The sequence below is a fragment of the Pezoporus flaviventris genome, unplaced genomic scaffold, assembly GCF_033815535.1.
Source record: "Pezoporus flaviventris isolate CSIRO_AGI_PZ_B2104156 unplaced genomic scaffold, CSIRO_AGI_Pfla_v1 ptg000030l, whole genome shotgun sequence".
Taxonomy (NCBI): Eukaryota; Metazoa; Chordata; class Aves; order Psittaciformes; family Psittacidae; genus Pezoporus; species Pezoporus flaviventris.
The window spans coordinates 3,436,312-3,461,087 of NW_026892578.1; the positions used below are offsets into that span (position 1 = coordinate 3,436,312).

The 24,776-nt window shown below is 42.0% G+C and overlaps 1 protein-coding gene across 1 annotated transcript in view; it reads right to left on the reverse strand.

The window, feature by feature from the left end:
* The window catches only part of ATP10A (ATPase phospholipid transporting 10A (putative)), a 109,824-nt gene extending 85,261 nt beyond the window's left edge, over positions 1–24,563 (reverse strand). Inside the window, exon 1 of the mRNA XM_061459740.1 lies at positions 23,845–24,563. Within this exon, the coding sequence (XP_061315724.1) occupies positions 23,845–24,287 (443 nt within the window). The 5' untranslated portion in view covers positions 24,288–24,563. The remainder of the gene's footprint in view (positions 1–23,844) is intronic.
* Positions 24,564–24,776: the final 213 nt, after the last annotated feature.

Sequence of the window (24,776 nt, forward strand, 5' to 3'; positions counted from 1 at the left end):
CTCTGGAAATTATGCGTATGAAGAAGAAAAGAAGTGAGCTACTAAATATAACGCAAAAGCATGGGCTTGTAAAGTGTGCGTGGAAGGGGGCTGTTATACCCTCTGGTCAAGTCACAGGCCTAGATGACACAGAGATTAGGACACAAGAACACACTGAAGCATGAGTCCTACTCAGGCTAGATGGAGGGTGTGGATGGCAATGCTATCTTGAAACACAACAGTTGCAGGGCAGCACAATTTGTAGCTAAAAGCAGAGATGATCACTTCATCTAGAAGGGATTTCTACTCTGACTGTTCTGCAGTTTGAAATATTGCCAGCAACCTCAACAGTGGAATGAAAGGGATGAGAATCTGGGCAGAGTTCAGAGAACACAAACATGGAAAGAGCTTTATGAGGAAATACAAAAATAATTATGTTGTATAGAGCATTCAAATCATCTGCAGAGGTGTGATAACCTCACAAATACTGGGAGCTGTTATGTGAAAGAGGGAAAGCGTATTTAGTGTGGTACAAAGGGGCACAGAGCGAGCAAAGGAACAAAACTCCATCAGGTGTGTTACATCTGGGCAGCAAATATATAACACAGACTACCAGACTGGGACTACTAGATGGGGACTGCTGCTGTGCCCAAGGAGCACAACATCCACACATGCTGATAGAAACCTTGTGTTTTATTCACACTTGAAGAAGGGAAAGGCTGATATCCCCATGGCTCATCCTGAGCACTAGCACAGCAGAGGCAGTGGTACTTCATGTTTTCCCTGGACTGCTCTAGGAAGGCACTGAAACAGCTTTGCCTATTCTGAGTACAGCTGTGCCCAGCTAAATGGTTATGCTTTGCAGCTCATCACAGACTGCTCACCAAGGCCTTCCTGTAACAGGTGACCTCCAATTCCTGGCACAGCTGTTGCTGTGGCTACTTCTTAGGTCAGTTAAATCCAAAACCTTACTATTAGAAGTGCTAGAGCTCATCTGGATCATTTTGACTGAACTGCACTAGGAAGAGACCTAGTGAAGCTGAGCAGCTGAGGGGGTAGAAGAAGGTCCTAGGGGTAACCACATCTGCAGGGCTCAGCTGCAGATAGAACAGGATGTGTAACCACACTGCTGTCCCCTGCTCTGAGTCAGAAAGGATGTTTCTGATGGAGAAAAGTACTTCTTTCTCCAAGCCCTTTCAAGCCCCCTCTGCTGAAAAAGCATCACAGTTGCCAATACTTGAGGTGGCCTGTCCACTGCCACATAAGCTAGGACCACAAACTATCTGATGCTTCTACCACCATCAGCAAATAAAAAATATTCCTTACTGTTACTAGTCTGCACAGGATTAATAAAAAAAAATAATTAAAAAAAATCAATCTCAACTAAGAAACTCTACCATGTTTATGATCCCCTGGCTCATCAAGGATTCTGAATCTTAAACAAGTACAAAATGAGGAAAACAAAAACAACCTCCCTGGCCCCTTCCTACTCTCCAAGACTTTATTTTTCCATGGGTTTACTTGGCACGTAGCTTAAAAAATGAGGTATTAAACAGAGCTGCTGAGTGAAGATTTCTGTCGCAGACAAGCATCCTGTGAAACCGCTAGTACAAACACAAACCTGACTGGAGTGCCTCCCAGTACAGCTACTGTCTCTGAGAGCCGTGACCTTTCAGCGGTCCAGCTTTGTCCCTAATGCACTGTGATACCTTCAGAATAGTCTGTTAGGAGGATAAATGAGTTTAATGAGTAGTTCCATTTTGGGAGACTGCCCTTGTCAGTTTATTCTTGGCTGTGTGGTTCATTTCTTAAAACTATAATATTCCCTAGGAAAAAGAAGGACAATTCTTGGCTGTAGGATGGATACTGAAAGGTGGCTTTCCTAAATAATAAATTAGGTCAGTCCTTAAATAAGTGATCTCCTTTTCCTTGGATAAATATTTACTCCTTGAAAACTAATATTAGGTTTATTTGTCTCCCAACAGCTTCGTTCTGTTCTGGTTTTCATTAGGAGTTCTAGAGACAACCATGACAGAAATCTACTATATAGCTTCAGGGGATTAAAAAAATCAACACCAACAGAACAAAAAAAACCCCAAACCTTAGGCTTCCAGTTTTTGGCAGAATCAGCCTCTGCTAACTTTGCAGCCAGGGACAGCACACATTTTAAGTTATTTCCCTAACCACTGGAACAAACTAAAACCAAGAATCTCCAAATGGAACTTAATCACTGGAAGAGAGGAGTTTGCATTTTCAAAAGTAACTGATAATTTATTAGAAATTGAGTATTAGAGCAGCCTTGTCTTTCCAGAGCTCAGGGCTGCAAAGGGCTTGCGTGTCAAAGGCAGGGAGAAAAGCACTATTTCCAGGGCACAAGGCTCTGTTGTATATAGTATTGTCACCTGGGCTCAGGACAGAGAGGCCAGAGAAGATGTGTCAGACAACTAGAGAAGGCTAGCAGGGATCAACTTGGAAGGAAAAATTAAAGGGAGGGCTATTCCACAGCAAGCACTACATCTTGAAGATGCCTGATGGCAGATGGATTGCCATTTTCAGAAGTTTGATATTTCTCTGGTTAACAACAATGGGGAACTGTTTTCCCTAATGATTTTAGAATTTAAAGAATTTAATCCAGAATGAAAAACACCTTAAATGTTTTCAGTGATCAAACTGTAGGAAAAAAAAAGATCCCTCTGCATCCATTAGAAAGCTTTTGGCTTCATCTTGAGCCTCTAATATGATCTAAAGGTAAATCAAAGAACATTCCTCCTCACCTACATCTGCTTGGTTTTCTTGGCATACAAAGTAAAGCTGAGAAAGTGTCTTCACTGCTTCCATGAGAAAAAAACCTGAGTTGAAGAGAACGGCTATTTAACCATGAGTGAAATCCTTGGACAAGACCAAGTAAGTATAAAGCTGCCCATGAAAAACTAAGTCTGGAAAGAACAGTATTTCTGAGGACCAGAGGAAGGCACAGTAGGGCATCCTTCGCATAGCAATAGTCTGAGCAAGCAACATGGGCACTTAAAGCAAAGCATAATATATACACGAAGGAGACTATTCTACAGGTAGCAGGGACAGAGCATCATGAGCCAGTTCCACCTGAGCCATGCAATAATAAAAGTTTCTGACAATGAAGACCCTGCACCATAGTGAACCCTCTGCAGCCCTTGTAGGCAAGCAAGTTTCTGTCCCCACTGAGGTTAGTAAGGCATTGACACCTATGTCTTTGCAGTGCCTAAGCAAATGTCTTGATTTTCAATATGCTGAGCACCAGCAATTTGAAAGCACACCATCATACTGTCAGCTAGAAGAGACCATAGGGCCTTTTCACCAGGCATTGCTGTAATGCACAGCTCTTCCTTCTGAAGAAGAAACCAACCACTAGCAACCACTGGCTACCAACCACTGGGAATTTGATCTACCCTTGAATTTTAAGACATATGAGAGAACCTCCAATCTCTATAGAATCTTTCCTAATACTGCGAACTGTAAGAGCAAATAGGCCTGGTAGCAGCAGGTTTTACAGGCAACAAAAGCCAAGCAACAGCAACATAACTCAGGTTATCAGCAGCTTTTAAGGTTTTTTTTCAAACTTAAGTTTGAATGTAGGGTCTCTTGTTCTGGACCAAGTACAAAGCTGTACTTGTTTACCCTTCTGTCACAGACTACGTGTTTAGCTGAAGCAGAACAATCATCTTGAGGAAACATCCCTAAAGAAAAAAAAAAAAAAAAAGAAGACTTTCATTTTTTTATTATTCAAAAAAGGGGAGGAAAACAAACATGAAATTTCAGTATACGCCTGAGAGTTTTTTTCCAAGAACACTTGTATTTGTTGTTAGATCAGTAAGTATGCTTTGCTGGTCACATCAAAGCTCTTTAATTTATCTGTGATCAATCTGAGGTAAGCTTGTAAGAAAATACCTTTTTTTTTTTTTTTTCTCATCAGCTAAAAAATGTAAGCAGGAAAAAAATATCCTAGACATCAAACTCTCCTTAAAGGTGATTTTAGAGAACAAAGTGGTCTGTTTAAAATTACTTACAATTAGAAATATTTGCCTTTTTCTTCCTTTCAGGAAAGTCTCAGTGCTTTATCCCAAATTCACTGAAGTCACTGAGCTTTTTTGCAGTGATTTCTGTGTGCTCTGGAACAAGCCTCTGGTGCATTCAGATTTCTGCCAAGCAAAAGGCTCTGAAATAACTCCTACATTCCTATGCTAGAATGGGTGGGAACAGGTTTGATTCTCACTGTGCTCAGAATATCATGCACAATGTTTGACACTGACAAAGTCCCCTATACTAATAGCTGATTTGCATGAAAGCTAAAGACAAAATATAGTCCTTATCGAGTAGTGAAAAACAGAATACTGTGCCAAAGCAATAAAACAGCATGTAATCTATGAAAATATGACAAATAGATTCATTTACTCTGATTCTTTCACTTCTACCTTGCAAAATGAGGAAATTAACTTTTCATCCATGAGAAATAATGGGACCTGTGCTATTTAACTGAAGTAGGAGAAGACCTTCAATTCTTTTGATGATACTCATAATTTGGGTTCTCAAGAATGGATTAGCATTGAAATGAAGAACTTTGCTTTGTAAACTGACTAGATAATGTACAGATATGTAGGAAAAAAACTAGCCAAATCTTGAGCCTGTGGTATAAGATGAACGACAGCAATAATACTGGGTTTCTATATAATTGAGAAAGAAGGATGAGAAATGACCTGATCAAAATTCATTAACAGCTACTCAGGGCAAGGCTTTCTGAGAGAGGTGGTCAGGCAAGGAAAGAACAAGATTCACTTGCTAAGAACTAAATCTAACCAAAGTTAGTGCAATGCCTTTAAATTTTTTAGGCTTTCATCGCAGCATAAGTTTTTGTACTTGAGAGCATCCATCAATGCTAACAACACTGTGCTCTGGTATGGAGATCCTGAAACTCCATGTAAATGGCCTTCATGTTTCTAGGGACAGATCAGAAATAGGAAGCTGCTAATTTTTATAATGTCTTAAAATTCAGCTTCCTCACACCTTTTTTTCCCTCTTAATTAGGAAAGCAACAGTGAAATTAGGCATTTGTAGACTGTGATTCTTAGAATTCCTGGGATGCCTCTGCAATCTGAAAGGTTAGAGCAGCTTTCTTTCAAAACACCTGCCATGTTATTACTGAAAATAGTGCTTTTCTACAGCAATTCACACCCTAATAACTTCCCATTTGAGGAATGTCAGATTATCATTGTTATTCCTCAAAAGCTGTAATGAGATTGAAGCACACTGTGAAAACAAAACTTTGACAAATAGTTGGAACACTCACATTTTCTGTTTGCTTGGCATCTTCCCTCCTTTCCTCCTCCTCCCTCCCCCCCCCCCCCCCCCCCCAAAGAATCAAGTAAGTACTCTTTGGAGGAAAGAGGCTTTACTCATCATCCTTACCTGTTGAGTAAGGAACTATTTGACGCATGATGCACAGCCCTCCCTCAGCCCCTTCCTACAAGCTTGCTCAGGTTGTCTTTCTAGAATAAACCTATAGCTTTTCGCCCTGAAGAGACACCAAAAATTTCATATTGCATGGTCTGGAAATAAACAACGGAGTGACAGCAGTAAGTGTGATAACAGAATGAGTATATTTTTTCTTTCACTAGAGTGCACTAAATTAGATTTTGTCCATTTGCTATATTTGTAATGTTCCAAAATTGAGCAAAAAGGTGCTGGGACAACAACTCAGCTTGATGAAAATAACTGAACTGGATAAATAAGCAGACTGTCTCAAAGTCCTTGCATTTTGAAGCCGGCTTCAGTCCCAGACACTACACATCAGAAAATTTACCGTTTCACTTTGCGCAAGTGATAGCAGAGGTTCTTGAGGTCTTATTTTTCACATGCAAGCATTTTTTTAGTGAAGTACAGATCCAGCATTTTAAGGCTTCTGACAATAAGCTTGTTTTTACCTTCCACAGAACCTACGCGTAATGCCTCCCGCATCTCCTGTGGGAGTCATTACACATTTGTAGATGCAGGTGGAAAACTACTGCTGGGTGCATTTCAGGAGAAAATGTCCAAGAGCACATAGACAAGCTGTCAGAGCTAGAGAAGGGTACAGACTCCAACAGAAAAGAGTCCAAAGCTCTTTTATAGGCCTGTTACAAAATATGTCTTTCATTTTTAAAGTTTAAATCTTGTACATGTGGCTCATTATTCTGTCTCACTGAGTAACATTGATATTCCATTCTGAAAAATGAAATTGCTCCTTCTTTTCACATGTTATTTACCCTCTTCTTCCTCCTCCTTCCCCTTCTTCCCACCTACTTCCCTGAAGAGTAAACCAGAAGAAAACCGAAGGCTTGGAAAGAGACAAAAAGGTGTTCCATTATGAACAAAAGAATTTAGCGAAAGCCATACTGGATGTAAATATGTAAATTTTCCATGTCTGTATTTCTTCACTCTTAGCTCTTTAGCAGTCTCTCTTTCCCTTCTACATAAAGCAGAACATTTGTATTCCAAATGGCATAATGTTTACAGAACTATTATAGAGGAACAGAAGACAGCAGGAGCAATGGGCAGACTCCTAAAAGTATGTGACACTTTTGGACATTTATCCTTTTTTTTTGGAGGAAACCAGTCAATGCCACTGAAAAATGGAAAAACATTGAAAATGCTTGTATATATGAGAGGGAAATGCTTCCTGTACCATCATCAAAGTCTTTGCCAGAAAGACTTTATCACTATTTATAAATTGCCACTTCTTAATTATGTATGACCATAAATAGCATTTTGGTATCACAGTTTATATAAGAAAACCTGAGTACTATTCAGGAAATGTAACTTTTTAAAAAGATACCATAAAGGGTTAGCCTAACATTTTTCTTTTGGCAGTGGACTAAGATATGTCCACAGCTTTTGAAAGCCTGTGCTCCTTGGGTGAGGGTGGTGGCAGAGGTACAAATGGGCAAAAGGCTCCATCCACTGGCAACATGAGTTTGACATTAGAGGGTTCCCTTGGCACCATTCTGGCACAGCACTAGTGTCAGCCTGGGTCTAGACTTCTGGTTTGCTGCTATGTTTGCTAGCTTCAATCACACTCAATAGGAAAAGCAAACTATCTCCAGTGAGAAGTGAAGCACAACAATCGTTAGAAAAACAGCAGGCGCGCTAACAAAATTACAGGAGTTTTGACAAAATTTGGCCTATAATGGAGCATGGGATTTAGTGCTGATGAGCAGCTTAGTAATACATGCAGCACAATGAGGAGAGCTGCTTCTGAGAGAGTATATCCCTGGCTTGTAGAAAGCAACAGAACAGCAATAATTAGGCCTAAAACTTGATGACATTTAGGCTAAAATTCATGACAAAGTTTGATACTTACAAAAAAAGTCAAACAAGCAGGTGGCAGGTTTGTTAGTATGATCCAGTTTTCTTATCATCAGTACAAAGATAAAATACTTCCATGTTAAGACCGCCTTTACACATATCCACATCCACTCTCCTGGTGAGACAAAGTTTTCGTCTCACCTTACTTCAGCTGTCCAGATATGAGAGACCTCATCTGCTCTGCTTGCCTAGATGTCTCCGCATTCACAGCAGGTGGCAAGTGGGGTGAGGGCACTTCTACTGGGTGATTCTTTCCTGTAGAAAATGGATGGGATCACCAGCTGTCTGGAGATGCCTGTCTTTCTGACAAGGCTAGTAAGGAGGTGTAAGTTTGGTAGGCCTGAATGGCTAACATCCAAATAACCGAAGCCAAGCAAGACAACTCTCATGCTGCTCTAGATGGTTTCAGAGAACACCGAGCAACTTCAGCAGCTTAAAGGAACTTCAGCTGGTGGATACAGAGGGTAACTAATGCCTTACTCTCACACAGCTTTCCCTCTGATCAGATATTGGTGTGGAAGTCTTTTATTTTACTGCATAGACTCACAGAATCATAGAATGGTTTAAAGGGACTTCCAAAGATTATCTAGTCCAAACCTGGCCTTGAACACTGACAGGGATGGGGCAGCCACAGCTTCTCTGGGCAACCTGTTACAGTACCTCGCCACCCTCATAGCAAAGAATTTCTTCTTAATGGGCAGTCTAAAACTTTGAGTTTAAAACTGTCCAGTCCAAGGGAAGGTAAGTGAACACAGAATTGGGCTTAATGTCTCCCTTACCTATCAGCACTTCCTCCAAACACATTTTCCAAAAACACACACGCTATTTTTAGTCTGTTGACATAAGTGATCCTCATGTCTAGGTGTTTGCAGAACTCATTATCTGTAGTAAAAACCTGTGAGACTGTTGTATGAGAAAAGTTTTTCACCTTCTGAAATACCTCCAGAATAAACTTGCTAGAGACAGTTTCATCATTACCCTTTCATGCTTTGAAGTCTTTTTTTATTTGACCTTTGGAACAAATGTTTCACAGGATTATTTGTAGCTAAGGAGCATGATGGAGAGATTGAAATATTCCCTCCTTCTGCCCATAATTTGTTACTGTATGTACGCTTTTATTCTGCATTCTTCCATTCCTTCTCAATTCTTCCACCTCTACCAGCTGGCAACTGTTATTATGCAGTTACATGTTTTCAGTAAAGAGGAATTTCTGAAAGTAGTTATTTCTGCATATGGCACCTTCAAATGTTTTGCTTTGTCTTAACTAAATGCCCACCTTTTTTCTGGTGTGCCTGACAGTGCCCCTTTAAAATCTTTTTTATTACAGAGTTTTCCTGAGAACTGTGGGAGAAGTAGAGTAATTATAATCCATTTACCACAGTAGAGTTGGGACTAATGATGTCCTTACAGATGGTAGATACAGATTTCTTTATAACTGGGACTCTGGTTTTTCTGTAAGCTGTTTGTTACTCCATTTAAAGAAATTCTGAAATCAGATTACTAATAACCCAAAAATCCAAGGGGAAAAAAACTTCTCCACTTAACATAGCTCCTTTGAAAACGCCTGAGAAAATCAAGATACCGATTCCCCCCAATCAGTTTTAAGGGGAATCAAATCACAACAAAGACCTTTTTTAAAAGTCCCAGTTCAAAGCTCAAAAACCCTATGAAATAAAACATGCTGTTCCCATTTTGTAGACTATGACTTTTATGCACAGAAAGGGTTATTCAGGTTGCTCAAGATCCTGCTGAAGACGAAGATGTGCTGACTCCCCATGAGTGTTTAAGATTCGATGCTGTTCTCTTTCCCCAAACGCTTGAAGGCCTTTCACCAATTCGAAAAGACACTAGACCAAACAAGACAAGAAAAAAAAGGGCAGGAGGGAAAATGACTCTAACACAGATGGGACATTTAACAGTGCTCTGGATGAACAGGAAGGATGCAGTAAACATATCTTCATTCACCAATGCCCTTAAAAGCCCTCACTTCAGAATCATATAGCTTGCATTGGGACAGCTGGCTTTCTCTTACAGGTGATGTTCCCATCTTGCTGCAGGGAAAGTTCACGTGCTTAAAAGCATAGAAAACTGTCCATCAAAAAAACAAAAAAAAAAGGGAAATTGAGGGCTGGATGTAAATCAAAACCATCACAGAGCCTGAGACTACTCCCAGGGCTCATTTCAAGGCCCAGCTATAAGCACTAACAGTTCATTTCTTCTGACATTAGAGGTCAGAACCACATTTGTCATTTGCCTTTTTTTTTTAAATTTATCTTAACACTGGTCTTAAGTGCTCTTCTAATAATCAGATTTTGACTATTTTTCTCCAACTGTCTCTCCCATAGCTGACCACTACAGTACTAAGTAGCCATCAGTTTGTTCATCTTGCAGACAGTGTTTTGTCTATGGCAGATGGTAAAAAGCATTCTTTTTTCTGAACACATGCAAGCAGAAAATAAACTCAAGAATACTGATGCAAAAAATAACTTGTCAAGTTCAAGTATTTTGTTTGTGTATATCTGCAAGGTGCTGGTAGCAAACCTAATTTCTACTTCATCCTAAATATTGTATAAGACTAACCAAAACAAAACACAAAACCCCGAAGTACCAGTGTTTGCCAAGTGGGGGAAAAAGAACAACCAATCAAACAAAACCAAAACACATTGGTAGAAGAAAAATATTTACTTCCCAGCATCTAAAATTGTTACAGGCATTAGAGAGCATTTAGGAAAATGCCTGTTAAAACAACACTGAAGTTTTATTTTAATAACTTGAAACAGGGGACAGAGCCAGTGCCACTGACGCATGAAGTCTGGCTCTGTTCTCCATTCTCCTAGCAGGCTGAGTAAAAGACTGCTTATACCACTCTTGCAGTCTGATCTCTTTGTCAACCAACAACCCTCTCTGCAGCAGGTGAGTTCAAAGCATAGCTTCAGAAGTGAAGTACCTCTCCCAGAAACATAAAACCAGGACCAAAAATTTGGCCAAAGGATAATTCTAGGTCATGGTGAAAACACTGGATTTTCTCTTTCTTGGCTAAATACATTGCCTGCTTTCAGTACCATGAAAACACTACGGTTATTTTGGCCATCAGTTTCTGGACTCTTCAGAGGCTTGTGCAAAAATATCCACCTCGGCTTTTGTAATGGCTACCCATTCTGTGGCTGTTTGCTGTATATTATTTAAATACTTTCCCAGAAAAAGGATTGAACATTTGACGGCGTTATCTACAGCTGTAACCTCACTATTTCTTCTTGATTAGAACGTGCATGTAAACCAGGCTCAGAGAGTGCTCCAGGGTGCAAAATAATCTTGAAGTTCAAGTTGGAGACATTTGAACCAATTTACAGCCAGCTTTCCTCTCAAAACAGTAGGACCATAACGAAGCATTACGTGCCTAACATAGACTAGCTAACAAGCCTTGCCAAGCAGCTTGGAGACACTCATCCGAGTAATGCTGTGCTAGGCTCTGCCCAGACCAACACACCAGCCTGTCGCGGTCTGTCAATACAGACCTCCTTGTGGGGTGGCATAAATGTGCCTTTGTGTTCCCTACACAAATCACCAGGGATTGCCCTTATGACAGGGACAGAGGCAGACAGACGTCAAGTATGAAAGACAGGGAAGTTTAAGGCCATGGGAAGTGATCCTGTACATCATACGAGGGTGTCAGATTGACCAAAGGAAGGTCTGACTTGCAAAAAAGGTCTTATTTTAGAAAGCTAGGGTAAAACTCATGGCTCAGAGAGAGTTCTCCTGCTGAATTCAAGCAGGGTAAACATTACTCTGGAACATTAACTGCCTACACTGCTTTGGCACTGACAGGTGACCTTCTTGAAGCTTCAGAAAACTCCTAAGACTGTTGTGCTCCCTTCCCAAGAACTGAAAAGCAGCTTTTTCATTTCATTAAAGTTCTCAGTAAAAATGGATTCAGATGGCAGAAATATGGTAGAATGATAACAACCTGCAGTAGCACTTGTTTACACCTGCTTGAGTATCTTAAGCCTGTATCCTGATTGTTTAATTTGTTTTTCAACCCTGAATCATGAGTCTCCTGGTAATTTCATGTGTGCTGATGTGGTAAATCACACCTATTATATACACGTCCCTTAAAAAAAAAAAATAAAATGTTTTGACAGGGTTCTATTTTTTTACAATTTACTTCCTCATCCAAAGTTACTCAGGAAACACTGCTGCATTAACAACCAGTACTGAGAATTATGGTTTCCCAATTGCTCACAGTTAAACTGAAAATAACCCCCAAAATAAAGCATAGTCATACAATTTGCATTGCACTTACTGAACATTCTTACCTCCTTTTTTCTGTCTAAGGACACTAAATTAGAGCAGGGTCTCAAACTCCCACCAGCTGTGCCCCACCCAGAAACAGAAAACTGTTGATCATGAGAACTTGGCCACAGGCCCTGTCAAGAGACAGAACAGCACACATTGCTTCCAGAGCAGCAAGCACCTCTGCATGGTGCTCTGAAGACATTTAGATACACCAGCTGGGTCAGCACTGCTTCATGTTGAATGTGTGCCATATAACCACACTTCTTACAGCTGAGAGTTTTAAGGGCTGGCATTCATGTAACCAACTGCATAGGAAGTCACCCTTGAAAGAAGTATCTGGGTTTTGCCTCTTATTTGAGTTTTACTAAGGCAAAAAGATGGCCAGACTAAGCTTTCTAACTACATAGCGCATAGTTTTTCACTGTGTACTACAGCATACTAACCTAACAGCTCCCACTAAATAGGTACAGATGTGTATCACAGTAACAGGTACACTAACTGGGGACCCTTCCTTTGCAGACAATATTTTCATATTGTATATGACCTCTGTGGAACAAACTGCTGTGGAATCTAACTAATGAGTTACAAAAGCAGGTCAGAGAAGAGTTAGACATGGATGAGGAGAAATCCCACAGAAGTGCTGGGCATCTGGATGTATACTCAGTAAGCGGAAATGTTAAGAGCTCTGTTCCCAAATGATGAGCCAATCAGGTCTGTGTCTAGTCTGAACACTGCTTTACTAGCTGGGACAATGCACTATTGGTCTGAACCACTTCTGCAGATGTGGTTGTGTTCACAAGCTTTCTTCCAGTTGTAAAGAACATGTATTTTTCTTGCTTAAAATTTTTTGGTAGAGTACAGCACCACTGACTCAGGCATGCATTCTGTAAAAGTGGACAGTGGTTAAAAAGCAAAACAAAAACAAACCCAAAGACCTTTCTAGAAGTTGCCAGATAGGACAGCTGAAGGGAATGTTATTATGCCTAAGAGGCTGGATTCACTGCACAAAACAGCTATTTCTAGTGATAAAGCATAAAGGTTAAACAACTAAGGACAAAATTGCCAGATGTAAAATGGGAAGTTTCCAATTTAGGAGCAGCACAGGAAGAATTTGAATTAAGACGCAAAGACCAAATTAGCATTTTAAAATTCCTCCAAGCCAAACCAAATGCCATTGAAAATAAACTCAGAAACTCTCCTCTCCTTCTCTTCTGCTCCCTGCATTCCAAGGAGGCCTGAATTTAGAATAACCATGGGGAATTTTAGAGAAATCTGACACTAAAATGCTGAACAAAGGCTTTAAAAGGTAGAGACACTATATGTGCTTCAAAGATATCATTTCTGTCTTTATCATACTAGATTTTTCTCCAGTATTTCTGTTTTAAAATGGAATAAATGTTTTGGACTTTTCTCATGAGTTTTATCTTTGGTGAGATTGGTAATGATAAAACAGATACTAGATTAGGTATTAGTAAGAAGTTTTTACTGTGAGAGTGGCAAGGCACTGTCACAGGTTGCCCAGAGAAGCTGTGGCTGCCTCATTCCTGGCAGTGTTCAAGGCCAGGCTGGACAGGGCCTGGAGCAACCTGGTCTAATGGTAGGTGTCCCTGCCCATTCAAAAGGGTTTGAACTAGATGAGCTTTAAGTCCTTTCCAACTCAGACCATTCTGTGATTCTATGATTCTATCATCAGACTGGTTCTTTAACAGTTGTGAAACTGAGATAATAGCTCATAAATTCTACCTAGTGTATTTAAAAAGTAGGATTCTACTGTGGTATTCCTCAAACTGAAGTGATATAGATGTCAGACTTTAAACTGGACTCCTGGAAAATAGGTGCAGTACATTAAACATAAGCACTACTACACTGACGGTTGGCTCAGCTGCGGTGGAGCTTTTCTGTTGAACTTGCATTTTGGAAAGCTCCCACAGGATCTGACAGAAACAGAAGCTCCCACACACAGACATGATCCTGTCACGAAAAACAGACAGACACAGGGAACCGCACTGAAAATAAATAAGACACATACGTAAAAAGCATCTGATAGGAGACAGTACATTTACGCCCAAACAATCAGGAAGAGCAGAGTGTCAAATGCTGCAATCAGATGAACAGAACTTAGGACTTTCAAGATAGCAAACAGTGGCATGATTTCTTACGATGCTGCACCTCTTATATGGTATGTTTGTATGTGCCTATGCTTCCATATGGACAGGCATCAAAATTCCAGCATAAAAACTGGCATCCAAGGAGTATGTCAGTGATACTCAAAGATCTCTCTGGTTCAATCCCTGATCACCGAGCAATCTCACTTGCAGTTTTTAACGTCAGATCCTACTGGACATAAAACATAAGCCAAATATCTCTCTATGATATTTGTGAGACGCCTGACAGTGGAGACCCGCTTTCACTCGTGTAACAGCCATGATAATGTCAACCACACAACTGCCCTGTGCATTTCAAGAGACACATGCTGCAAAGTGGTTTTAGCTGACCTAAAAGTTAGGTACATCCAGACAAATAGAAATCAGCAGAACTGGGAACCTCCTACCTTATGTTTCAACACTCTTCCTCAAAAGCTGCATCGGAGGTTAAAGAGCAAATAACATCCCAAAACACCAAGATTATGTGAGCAGCCTGAAAATCTCCACAGAAATGCAAATGTAAACAGTTATTCAAAGAGGAAAATTATTTACTGATAACAACTCATCTCTTACATTGTTTCTCAGAACTGAGATAAATGTTATAAATACTTTTCACAAGTATGAACAATATGTTAAGGGCTAATGCTGAAGGCAGAATGTGGCAGGAGATGAAACAGTTGATACTGGGTTATGCCCTTCACCTAACAGGGTAACATACTTGCAACTGTGATTCTCAAAGTGTAGTTCTTAAATAAATCAATCATTAAATATATTGAGCAGGCAAGCTAATCTTCTGCAGTCCAAAAAGCAGATGGGTCATTAGGCAGGAATTAAAATCTATGCCCTCTGAGTTTACTAACAGGATTCATCTTATCTAAAGTGAGCTGATTAAGCAAGTCATATAGTTATCTTCACCTGTATCATCACTGGACAGAGGTCCGGACCTCCCAGTTCAAACTAACCTGGGGCAAGTGTCTCAAATAAACTGGAAGGATTTCCCCCCACCCCAAAACTGTTCAGTGCTCTCCACTGACTGTGGCACAAGTGTAGATGATTTGGTCATATGACTGGACACATATCTTTTAGCTAAAAGAAACATGAAATAAATCTCACCTCATGTCCCAGGAAATATCCTTGTCAGGTCAGAGAGAACCTAATTAGCACTTGAGAGGGGCCCCTGCCAGCCACCTACAATCAGAGGCTCACTACTGTTTACAGGGAAGAAAACTAATGGCATATGCAGAAGAGTTAAGACACAAGTCAACTTGTCTATCAGCAGACAGACACAACTATCCAAGCATCTCTGTTAAAATATGAACATATGATAGTGAAGGAAGGAAGATCAAAAAGCTCTCAAATGTTCAGATAAAAACAATGTATGCCTTTATTGCAGTAAACTGTAAGTTCAAGTTTTTGCTTCACATCTTTGCAGGTGTACAGCAGAGAGAAGTATAGCAAGGGGAAGCTGACAATGAGAACATGGAAATGTGAACCCCCAAACGTAAGCGTGCAGCCACACAAAACCAATGCACTACAACTGCCAGATCAGACTTAGGTGAATTAGATTTGATTTCTTACAATCTACTTTGAGCCAAAATAGGTTATATGTTTCTAATTCACCTCCTGTATCTAATGAACTTCCTGTATCTTTAAGGGTTTGGCTGATAAATCTGACTGCTAAAATATGTCCACTGGCATCTCCTTGAGGCATCTTGCTCCATGTCTGGATTTTGAGATCCTGAACATGCTCACAGTCGTATTTAGGTGACTGCTGTTCAGCACTTCATATACTGGCCTCAAAATTTTAGGGGATTTCACAACTTGCCTAATGACTTGTTAGTGAACAAAATCAGCAAACATAGCCAAACCAGGCATATTCAGGTTATTACTGGAAGGCAGAAAGGTAGTAAGACAAGGGGCAAGCATACAGGTATGTGGCTGTACAACCAAGACAAAGCCTAGCAAACATAAGGTAACATCCAAAGGTAAAAAAACTATGGTTACAAATGCTGTCACTTCAGAACAGACTTTCTTTCCAGAAGGTAAAGACTAAAACCTCCATCAAAACTACAGAAATACCAAATATTCTGCAATAGTGTTCACACCCTCAGTGTTACTATAACAGCAGCATAGATATGTAAGGAGTGCAGCTGTCAGTCAAACATTTAAACTCTTCTTTGAAGTAGGTCAGTATTTCCAGGCAACCAGAACATAAAAACAAGTGACCTCCATGCCTATTATAATAAATCTCCATCAGAGTCAGGTTTATGAAAAGGCTGAGCATGGTGCAAATGTTGGCCGCTGCACTGGAGAGACTGACCTATTTGTCACCCTAGAGAAATTGTGATCAGACAAGAATAAAATTGTAATAAAATTGCAGAGGAGATGGCAGATGTTTCCCACACCTAAAATGCATGCCTTGCCAGTTCAAGATTGTCCTTTGACCAGCACAGCCTCAAGGACGTAGGCTGACCATGGCAGAGATCTTCACCTGCAACAGTCTCAAAACAGAATAAACCACTGTTCCTGTTGGATCAAGAAAACTAGGTGGTAGTTTGCCAGCTAGTAACTGCTAGATATCCTCAGCAGTCAACTGGATAGAATACCCTATTAGCTGGGTGCCTAGCAGCTTTCTAGGCACAGGCTGTGTAGCTATATCCTAGAAATAGTAAACGGGAGAAAGTTGCTCCTCTCAGCTCACATCCTGCAGGCACTGTAAAATCTTAGTTTGAACTCCCCTTATTCCCACCTTTTGGGCACACAGCAAAGAACAAAACAACTCATTCAGAAATATGCAGGTCATCTTCCTCCAACTAAATCTGAGGCTTGCTTTATCAAATCTTTCAGAATCAATACATTTGTATATTTCTTCAGTTGAGCTCAATATTAGAGCCACTCAAGCTCTCGAGACAGGATGTCACTGTCATGCCCTTTGCACCTCCTCTCCCCTCCACACTAGCATAAGCACTTACCTAGGAAAAGCTATAAGCTAGCATCTTTCACACATTTGCGTTGAGGCTGTAGTTTGGGTGTGCACCAACTTTTGGGCTTGATATACATCAGAGGAAGCTGCTGCCCATATCTACACAAATTTGTCAGTAAGAGGTCAATGTCTTGGCTTTTAGCGTTGTGTCAGTTCCTCACTTTATGATTATGCTGTTCAGTGAAATGCACTCCCCCTGGCCCAGTGTGTGTCCAACCGTCTTGCCTCCATATCCTGGTGAGACAAGGTGAAGTAGAATGTATTGCTGCAGGACAGCAGAAAAGTTTGGACCACATTTCTGCTGCAGGTCTCTTCTGGGTACAAACATGACTGCATACGATCAAAGTTGCATTAGTGCCAACTCCAAAGTCGAAACACTGAGGCTGAAGGTAAGCTCTAGAAACTGGTTTGCCTCCTCAGCTATGTGAAGTGAAACAAATTGTTCTGCTTTTCATGAACCTAATTGGTCTCAGTATATGTGGTTGCTAAAACCAAGTCTGCACAGCAGGAATCCTGCAAATTGGGCATAATCCTAAAGCAGTTTTTTTGGCTTGCTAGCTGCACTGCCCATACTGTGTATATACACAAAAGCTCCACACATTCAAAAGGTGTTGCAGGCAGAGAAGGCAGGCACATCTTTGCTCTTGGGCAGATCAACTATCCTGCAAAGGGGAAAGTATGCTGGATTACATGGCAAAGAGTGACTCAGCACTCTGACTTTTACTGCTATACCATGGTATGTCCACCCATAAGCCTTCTGAAAGCCTAGATACGGCTACATGTAGAAGCCTAGTCTAAGTCCTGCCCAGTGGCAGGAACTCTCCTTTTTTTCCTCTATTTTCTTTTTCCTTATCAGCCAAGATTAGTCAGAAGAAGGGAAAACTACAACAAGTGATTTAAGTCTTCTTCATTCCCTGGAGTCCTTCAACACTCCCATAGTAAAATTAGGGCCTCCCAGGCAGAATTTGAGAGCATTACTCTAATAAGTACTTCTTCAGCACTCATCTGCTAGCAAGAGCGATGCCCTAGCTAAATTATGCCATGCTAGCTAATAAGCAGCTCTATAAAACATTGACCTATAGTATGGTTATCAGGGTTTTCAATTCTGGTTTTCAGTTCTGCTGACATGTAGAAGGTAGAATCTGGAATTACAGTATTGGCAGAGTTGAACAACACATGCAATTTCCTCTTATATAGTTTCTTTGGAAACGTATTCTGACAGAATCAAGCAAATTCTTTTTCAGATTCTGTTATTCTGCCAGCCACCTCTAGCAATAATCATGGTCTCAAGGTGATACTGACACATTAGAGCAAGCAGATACGTGCACAAGGTGGCCACATATGTTTCTGGGCTGTGGTCTGCTTAGCACAAGCTTTGGTGTCTCTCCAGAGTGCAACATGTATCTGCAGAAATTAATCTGGGGACATCACTAGGTCTTTCAGTAGAGATTAACAACATCTTTGGCAGTTAGCCAGAGGCATGTGAAACAGCCTACAACTGCTCTCATGACATCCTATACAAGTGAAAGAGCTTAATAAGAGGTGAACATTTTTCTTTTTGAGTAGCGAAGATCAGGCACTTAGAAAATTTGCCCTACACTGAATAGCAAATAAACTGCATGCACATAGCTGGACAGACAGATGGGGTCTCCTGCGCACTGAAGATGGCTACATCTCAGTAGATTAACACAGACATTCCTTGCTACCAGGATAAACTCTACTGCAGAATGAAAATGCTCCCTATCAGTCTAACAGAAAAGCCTCTACTACATCTCCCAGTGAGTTTTTTCACTGACAGCCCAGCCAAAACTGAAGCAAAGGATAAATGGTAAAATGCACAAAGCTGCACCCCTCCGAAAGTCAAGGAGGCAGCACTGACTTCACCAACAGCTTCAGACCGCTACTTTCTGCTTTCAGCTTTCGTGCACTAAGCTCACTCACAGCGGAATCTGAGTAATCCCAGCTAGTTTCCTTTTGAATCACATTTATATTGACACTTGTATTCTGTAACGGATGAGACAAGCTTATTTCTTTTGGTGAGAAATGTCTTACCCAGCCAGCACATCTTGGTACAAGAAACTACTCTGGTCTATTCAAGAAGTAGTGGGAGATAATCACAATCCAACTCCCTAAAGACTGGTGTTGCCAGAAAAATAAGGCACCTAGAAGTGAAGTGGTTGAAGTCATATGGCTATTTCAGAGGCCATGAGTGGGATCTGCTGTGCCCTTGTGAGGATTTGGAACTGCTGTATCTTTTTTTTTCAAGGCTTGACTTGCTTTCACTGGCAGGTTGACAGAGGGGGAGGAAGAAGGGAGCGTATTTTGGAAATTGTATGAAACATATTGCCTACATCAAACTCTCTTCTCTCCTCCTCCTGAGTTCTACAGAAAGAAATTACCATTTAATGTAAAACAGCCTGCTTTGATAGCTGCCTCAGTGCCCCATTAAACATTTTCCACACCTCAGGGAAGACAAATATCCAGTCGTAAATTCCAATTTGTCATGGATTTTTTAAGTCACAGGTTGACAGAAGAAGTAGTTAATACTCTCTGATCAGTATGCAATACCATTACACTCTTCAGCAGTACTCTTCAATGGACACAGCAAGAGTTAGAGAGCAGATTTGAAAAGCAAAGCACTTTGGTTTTGAACATGAGGCTCAAAGAAAAACGATAGCAGAGATTATTTCACCAACACAGCACTGAGTAATTCCCTGCTGGATGAGTGCCATTATTTGTTGTGATTGTAGTTATCACTATTCATCTTCTATTTACATACTATGTAAATGTATACCATGCTTTGCAACAGCACACTGAAAACAAAGCCCCTGCTTAGAAGAATTTTAACACTTCTGCTCCAGTAGCAAATTTAGTTCTATCAAATGTTTAACAATGGCAGCAATGTGTGCATCCTGGAATTATTTGGAACATTTACATGTGCAATCCACAACTCCACCCAAAGCTGGTGAGAGCCGGAGGGCAGTAACTGCAAAGAAAAAAATCACCCTCCCACTGTCCAAGTCCAAGATAATAATGCAGAAATGTAACTAGCCAAACAAGATTACACAGCTAGGATTGTGAACTTGTACTCTCCAGCCTTCCACGTCCATTGCTGGGTGATGGAAATGAGGGAAAGGAACAAAGGGAGGAGGCTAAGATCATCATGGGTTTGCAAGAGGTTATGTACACAAAGCAATTTTCTGTAAACTGGGCTCTAATACCTTTGTAACTTCTCTCCATTTAAATAAACTAAGAAAGAGTTCTGGCTGTGATCCAGCACTCCTAATTTAAGCACCTGCATGGAATCTAAATTCTAGGTGACCTGTAAAACTGTCCTCCTAAGTAAGTGCCTAATTTCCTCTGTATTGCCAAATGGGAGAGGTATCCTTAAAGGCCTCCAGAGAGGTCCTATGAACTTCTCTTGGTTAAAAAAATACTTCCCTCTTTGTCTGTCAAGACCCTGACTACTCTTACAGGGAGACCTGCAAACTCCATCACAGAGCAGCAGAAGTCTGCAGTTCTCCAGCATGTTTCATTCTTTCACATATGTTGCCAATTCAAACTCAACAGCTTCTTTCAAATTATTCAAAGAACCAGGTCTTTTCCCATTCCACCATCTGACTCTAAAAAGCAGTATCTTTTGAAGGACTATCCAAAACATCCATAATTTCTAAATGAAAGCAGTCTTTCTGAGAAAACAAGATGCATTTCTTTTCAGCTTTTTACTTTAGGCTGCATCATCCTTTGCTATTCTATCGTATGATAAGAGTTGCCAACTGTAAGTCTCTGAGTCATTGATTCAGCAGTACCTGCATGAGAATGCGTCATCTGAGTCCACACGACTGGGCAGACAGGAGGAAGAAGGCATAGTCTGTACACCAGCTGTCAAGCAGTCAGCATAGCAGGATAACAGTATTTTCCCCCAGATCAGACTACTGACATGATCTGCCTGCATGGGGTGTTCCGGAGTTCTCACAGTGGACACTGCTGACATGCTGTTGAACCTCCTCCTAACGAGTACCAGTAGGCTCTGCCCATCACTATGGTTTCTCCTTGTCCTGTAGATCCTGCATCAATTGCTGCTTGTATTTGACAGGAACATGTCCTTCAGCAGCCCAGAAAGCAGCACATGGAGAATATATGACAGAACACACAAGGATATGACTCGAATCTTTACTTGGTCACTAAACAGTGGGGTGAGATAGGGAGTTTTCTCTCTCCTGTGAAGCAAAAGTCCCTGTCTCAAATTGCTGACTGTTACAATTAGCTGTCATTTGCTGCAGTCTGTGTTTGAATGCTGTGGTCCACGTTTCAGGTGGCTCTCCTGCTGCTGTGTGGGAGGCTGGCAGGAAAGAGAGCCCATCACAGTGCAGAAGGCCTCCTTCAAAGCTATGAAGTACTGACCAGCAAGAGGAGTCATTGCTGTCTGGCAGCCCTTAGGGGAGCGCAACTACAGCTATGTTCATGAACCTGCCCTACCTACAGAACCATCTCTATCGAGGACAGCATTTGCATGAAAGTCTGCCTCCACCATACCACAAGGAAGTGGCAGAGCAGGGAGCGGGTGCAAGAGAGAGTCTGGCTTGGTCAAAAGGTGTTAAAACCGATAGAGTGATCAAGATAAAATGGATGTGGGGAGTAAAGCTATCATTTATTGCTTCCTTAGGTGACATTTATCCTTCAACATTTTTCCAGAAACAAAATGAGGAAACAAAAAGTCATGTCCAATCCCTTGTGTTTCTCCAGGCATGATACCTGTCCGAGAAAACAGCTTTTCTGAACTCACACCCAGCAACTTTCATGACCTGATACAAATCTCTCAATCTTGGTTCCCTCTCATTCCAGTTAATGAGAATCTTAGCTTCTATCTCCCAAAACAGCAAGTTTCTAGTCCCACCTCGCTCACTGGGGCTGGAGGATGTTCAAAAAGGTGGACTGGTGAAGTTTAAAAAAGGCTAAAAAAATAAAAAAAAGTGGTCATCTTAAAAACATATAAGCAAATTATTTTAACCTTCTGTTTTGTTTTTAAACTGTGGGAGGGAAGCTTTTCCTTGGGATTGCTGGAAGGTGGAAACCGGTGAGCTGATACCTTGAACCAGGCTTCTGCAACAGACTATGGACTCACTGTTCAGCTCTGCTCCCAGCCAGAAAGCTGTGCCTGCAGAGCTAATGGAGTTCCTAAACTTGCACGTTTGCTGCCCCACAGGGATTAGGCCGATGCAAATGAGAAGGCAAACTACTCCCAGATTAATCTACGTGTCACTCAGCAGTAATCTAAACTCTGCAGTAAAAGGAACAATTCTAACTTTTACTCTGGAACAGCACAGGCATTATAAAAGGCAATGCACTCAGCTGGGATGCCTAAGAGAGCACAAGTGATTTTAACACCAAGGGCACACCTTTTCTCACAGTCATGTCTACCTTTTTGGCAGCAGAGAAAGATATGGAAAACTGCAGGGGGAAGAAACATTCTAGAATTGATATCCCAGTACTGGTATTCATTAATATTCTGAATAGCTTCTGCAATAGGTACTTCTTTCTTTTCAACCTAGGAGATACGAAAGCTTATTTCTAAACTGAATTCATTTGGTAAAGGCTAGATTAACCATCCTCATCAGCATATCATCATTTACTGCAAGCGTAGTCCCTTATTAGCCTTCCTGCCACATATCACCAAAAGTGTTCACAGTTAAGGACAACTACAGAAAAGCAAGGCGATAAGCAGAGCCTCAGGTTAGCGATGCCTACATGTGTGATTTGGCTAGGTTATTTTTGGTTTAGTTTACAGAAATAATCTATTTTACTTGTCTTCCCATGCATGCATCCCTACTGGTGGGGGAATATCCCAGGGTGAGATTTCTTGCATTATACGACTTTGTGAAGTAACAAACTGAGACTGCGGATGTTGAAAATGCAGCTTATTCTGAGTTCTTTTTAGCTTTGGGGGTTTTCTTCCTACACACCTTTCTTGCAATAGGAGAGCTGCTCTCTGCCTCGGTGCTTAGGACAGCCCAGAGGACCCCTCCCAGCCAGCCTGTGGAATCAGAGTACAAGCTTCTTGGCACATGTTTTGTTTCTGCTAAACTTAGAAGCCTCAGAAACAAAAGTAAAACCTGCTCTCTCAAAACATACATTCTTCTCTCAGTCCCCAGAAAACCATAGCCTTAGCTATTACAAGATGACTATCTGGCACTGAGAAAAGTAACCAAAAATTCAGTAAAGCTGGATTCTGAGAACATAAATGTTGGTGCAGAAGTCATTTCAGTCTGATTTATGGATATCAAGGCTGTGATCTAAATATATAGCCTGGATCATTTAGGGAAAAAAATAAAATCTGAAGGAGATAAATGACCTAATGCTCTATTCAAATCACAAAGTCACAAGGAAGAATAACACTTGAAATGATAAATAAAAAGCATTTGCTTAAAACTGAATGTTCAAAGAAAAGGCTGCCTCATTCTGTAGAAAAGCAAACACAGCTTAAGCTCACTAATTCACATATCATGAAACCTCACAGGCCTAATGCAGAAGCCTATGGCCTCTATCCTTCCTTCACTCAGTGAAGACTTAACAGCAGATTACTTGAGTGAGGTCTCATATTGCTGTAACCAAATTAATGACTGAAACTATTCACTGGTGTCATTGACCGCTCACACTGGGAAGTGATCACAGAAAGGCTTGCAAATCAAACACTGTTTCTGTGATGCTTACACTCACTTCGCAGTCCGCTGTCTCTCCTTTAAAGCGTAAAACACTAACAAGCCTGGAGCACATGTGTATACCTATAAAAAATGTTGCTTACTCATAAATCAGTAATATACTGTGGGTCACCACCAAACAGTGCAGATTCACTTTTCACCACAAGGTACAGGACTGCAGGGTCCCCTGTAGTTCTGAGTAAAGAGACGGGAGACACCAGCTCCTGGTGCAACTTCTAAGTTTCTTCCCACATGGAGTGGAAAAGAAAGCCTTCCACAATGGACCTGCTGACCACCTCTGCTCACCCAAGTCCTCGTCCAAAGCAGGGCCCTGCCACCGGCTGCCACCATGCACCCACCCGCTCCATCTCACCTGCTGTAGACCAGGCACTCCATGTGGTTGATCTCCTTATCGGAGCGGTAGCGGCTGTAATCCTCCCACAGATCCTTGATGGCAGTGACCGCCAAGATGAAGAGCACAGGGGCCAAGGCCAGCTCCGGTTGGAAGGCGTTGACAGCCGGCACGAAGTTGAGGAGTGCAATGAACACAAAGTAGACGTTGGCCAGCCGGTGGAACTGCTCAAAGAGGTTCTTGGGCAGGAAGGAGAGTGCTGTGTACTTGGTGGTCTTGAGGCGGTTGCAGGCCAGGACTGTGCCCTTGGACTTCTCCAGCTCAGCCTCAGGTAATAGCAAGTTGGAGCACACCAGCCGTGTCTTATTCTCCTTCTTCTTCCTCCGCCTCCTCTTCCTCTGTCTCTCCTTCCCCTCCGGCAGCACCTGGGGTGCTCCCGCTCCCCCTGTCGTGCCCTGGGACATAGCTGTCGCCCTCCCAGCCGCCTCGCCCCGGCAGCACGGCCAGCTTCCACGGCCAGGCACGGCCCTAAGTTATCATCATCCTCCGCCGCCCGCCACGGCTCTCCTTTCCACTTCCCCTCCGGGCGGGGAGGAAGAGGGCTCTTTCAAATCCCTCTCCCAACCGCTCTGCCGGGACCTCTCTCGCTTTCCCCTCCTCCCCGGCCGGGGAGGGGACGTGGGCCGGCGACTAGCGGAGCCCTCCTCCCGCGGGCCTCGCCCTGTCCCGTTGGCGGGCCGGCCCAGGGCGCGGGGATTGCAGCGGCCGCCGCCCCGGGGGACATGGCGGGGCGGGAGGGGGCCGGGGGCCGCGGTAGGGAAACGGGGCGCGGAGCCTCCACGCCAGCCCCAGCGGCCGCTCCGCCGGCCCGCCGCCCCTGGGTGACACGTTAGCGGCTGCCTTGACTCTCGGTTTTACACATGGGGACGGGGAGGATGAGGAGGTTTGGGTGC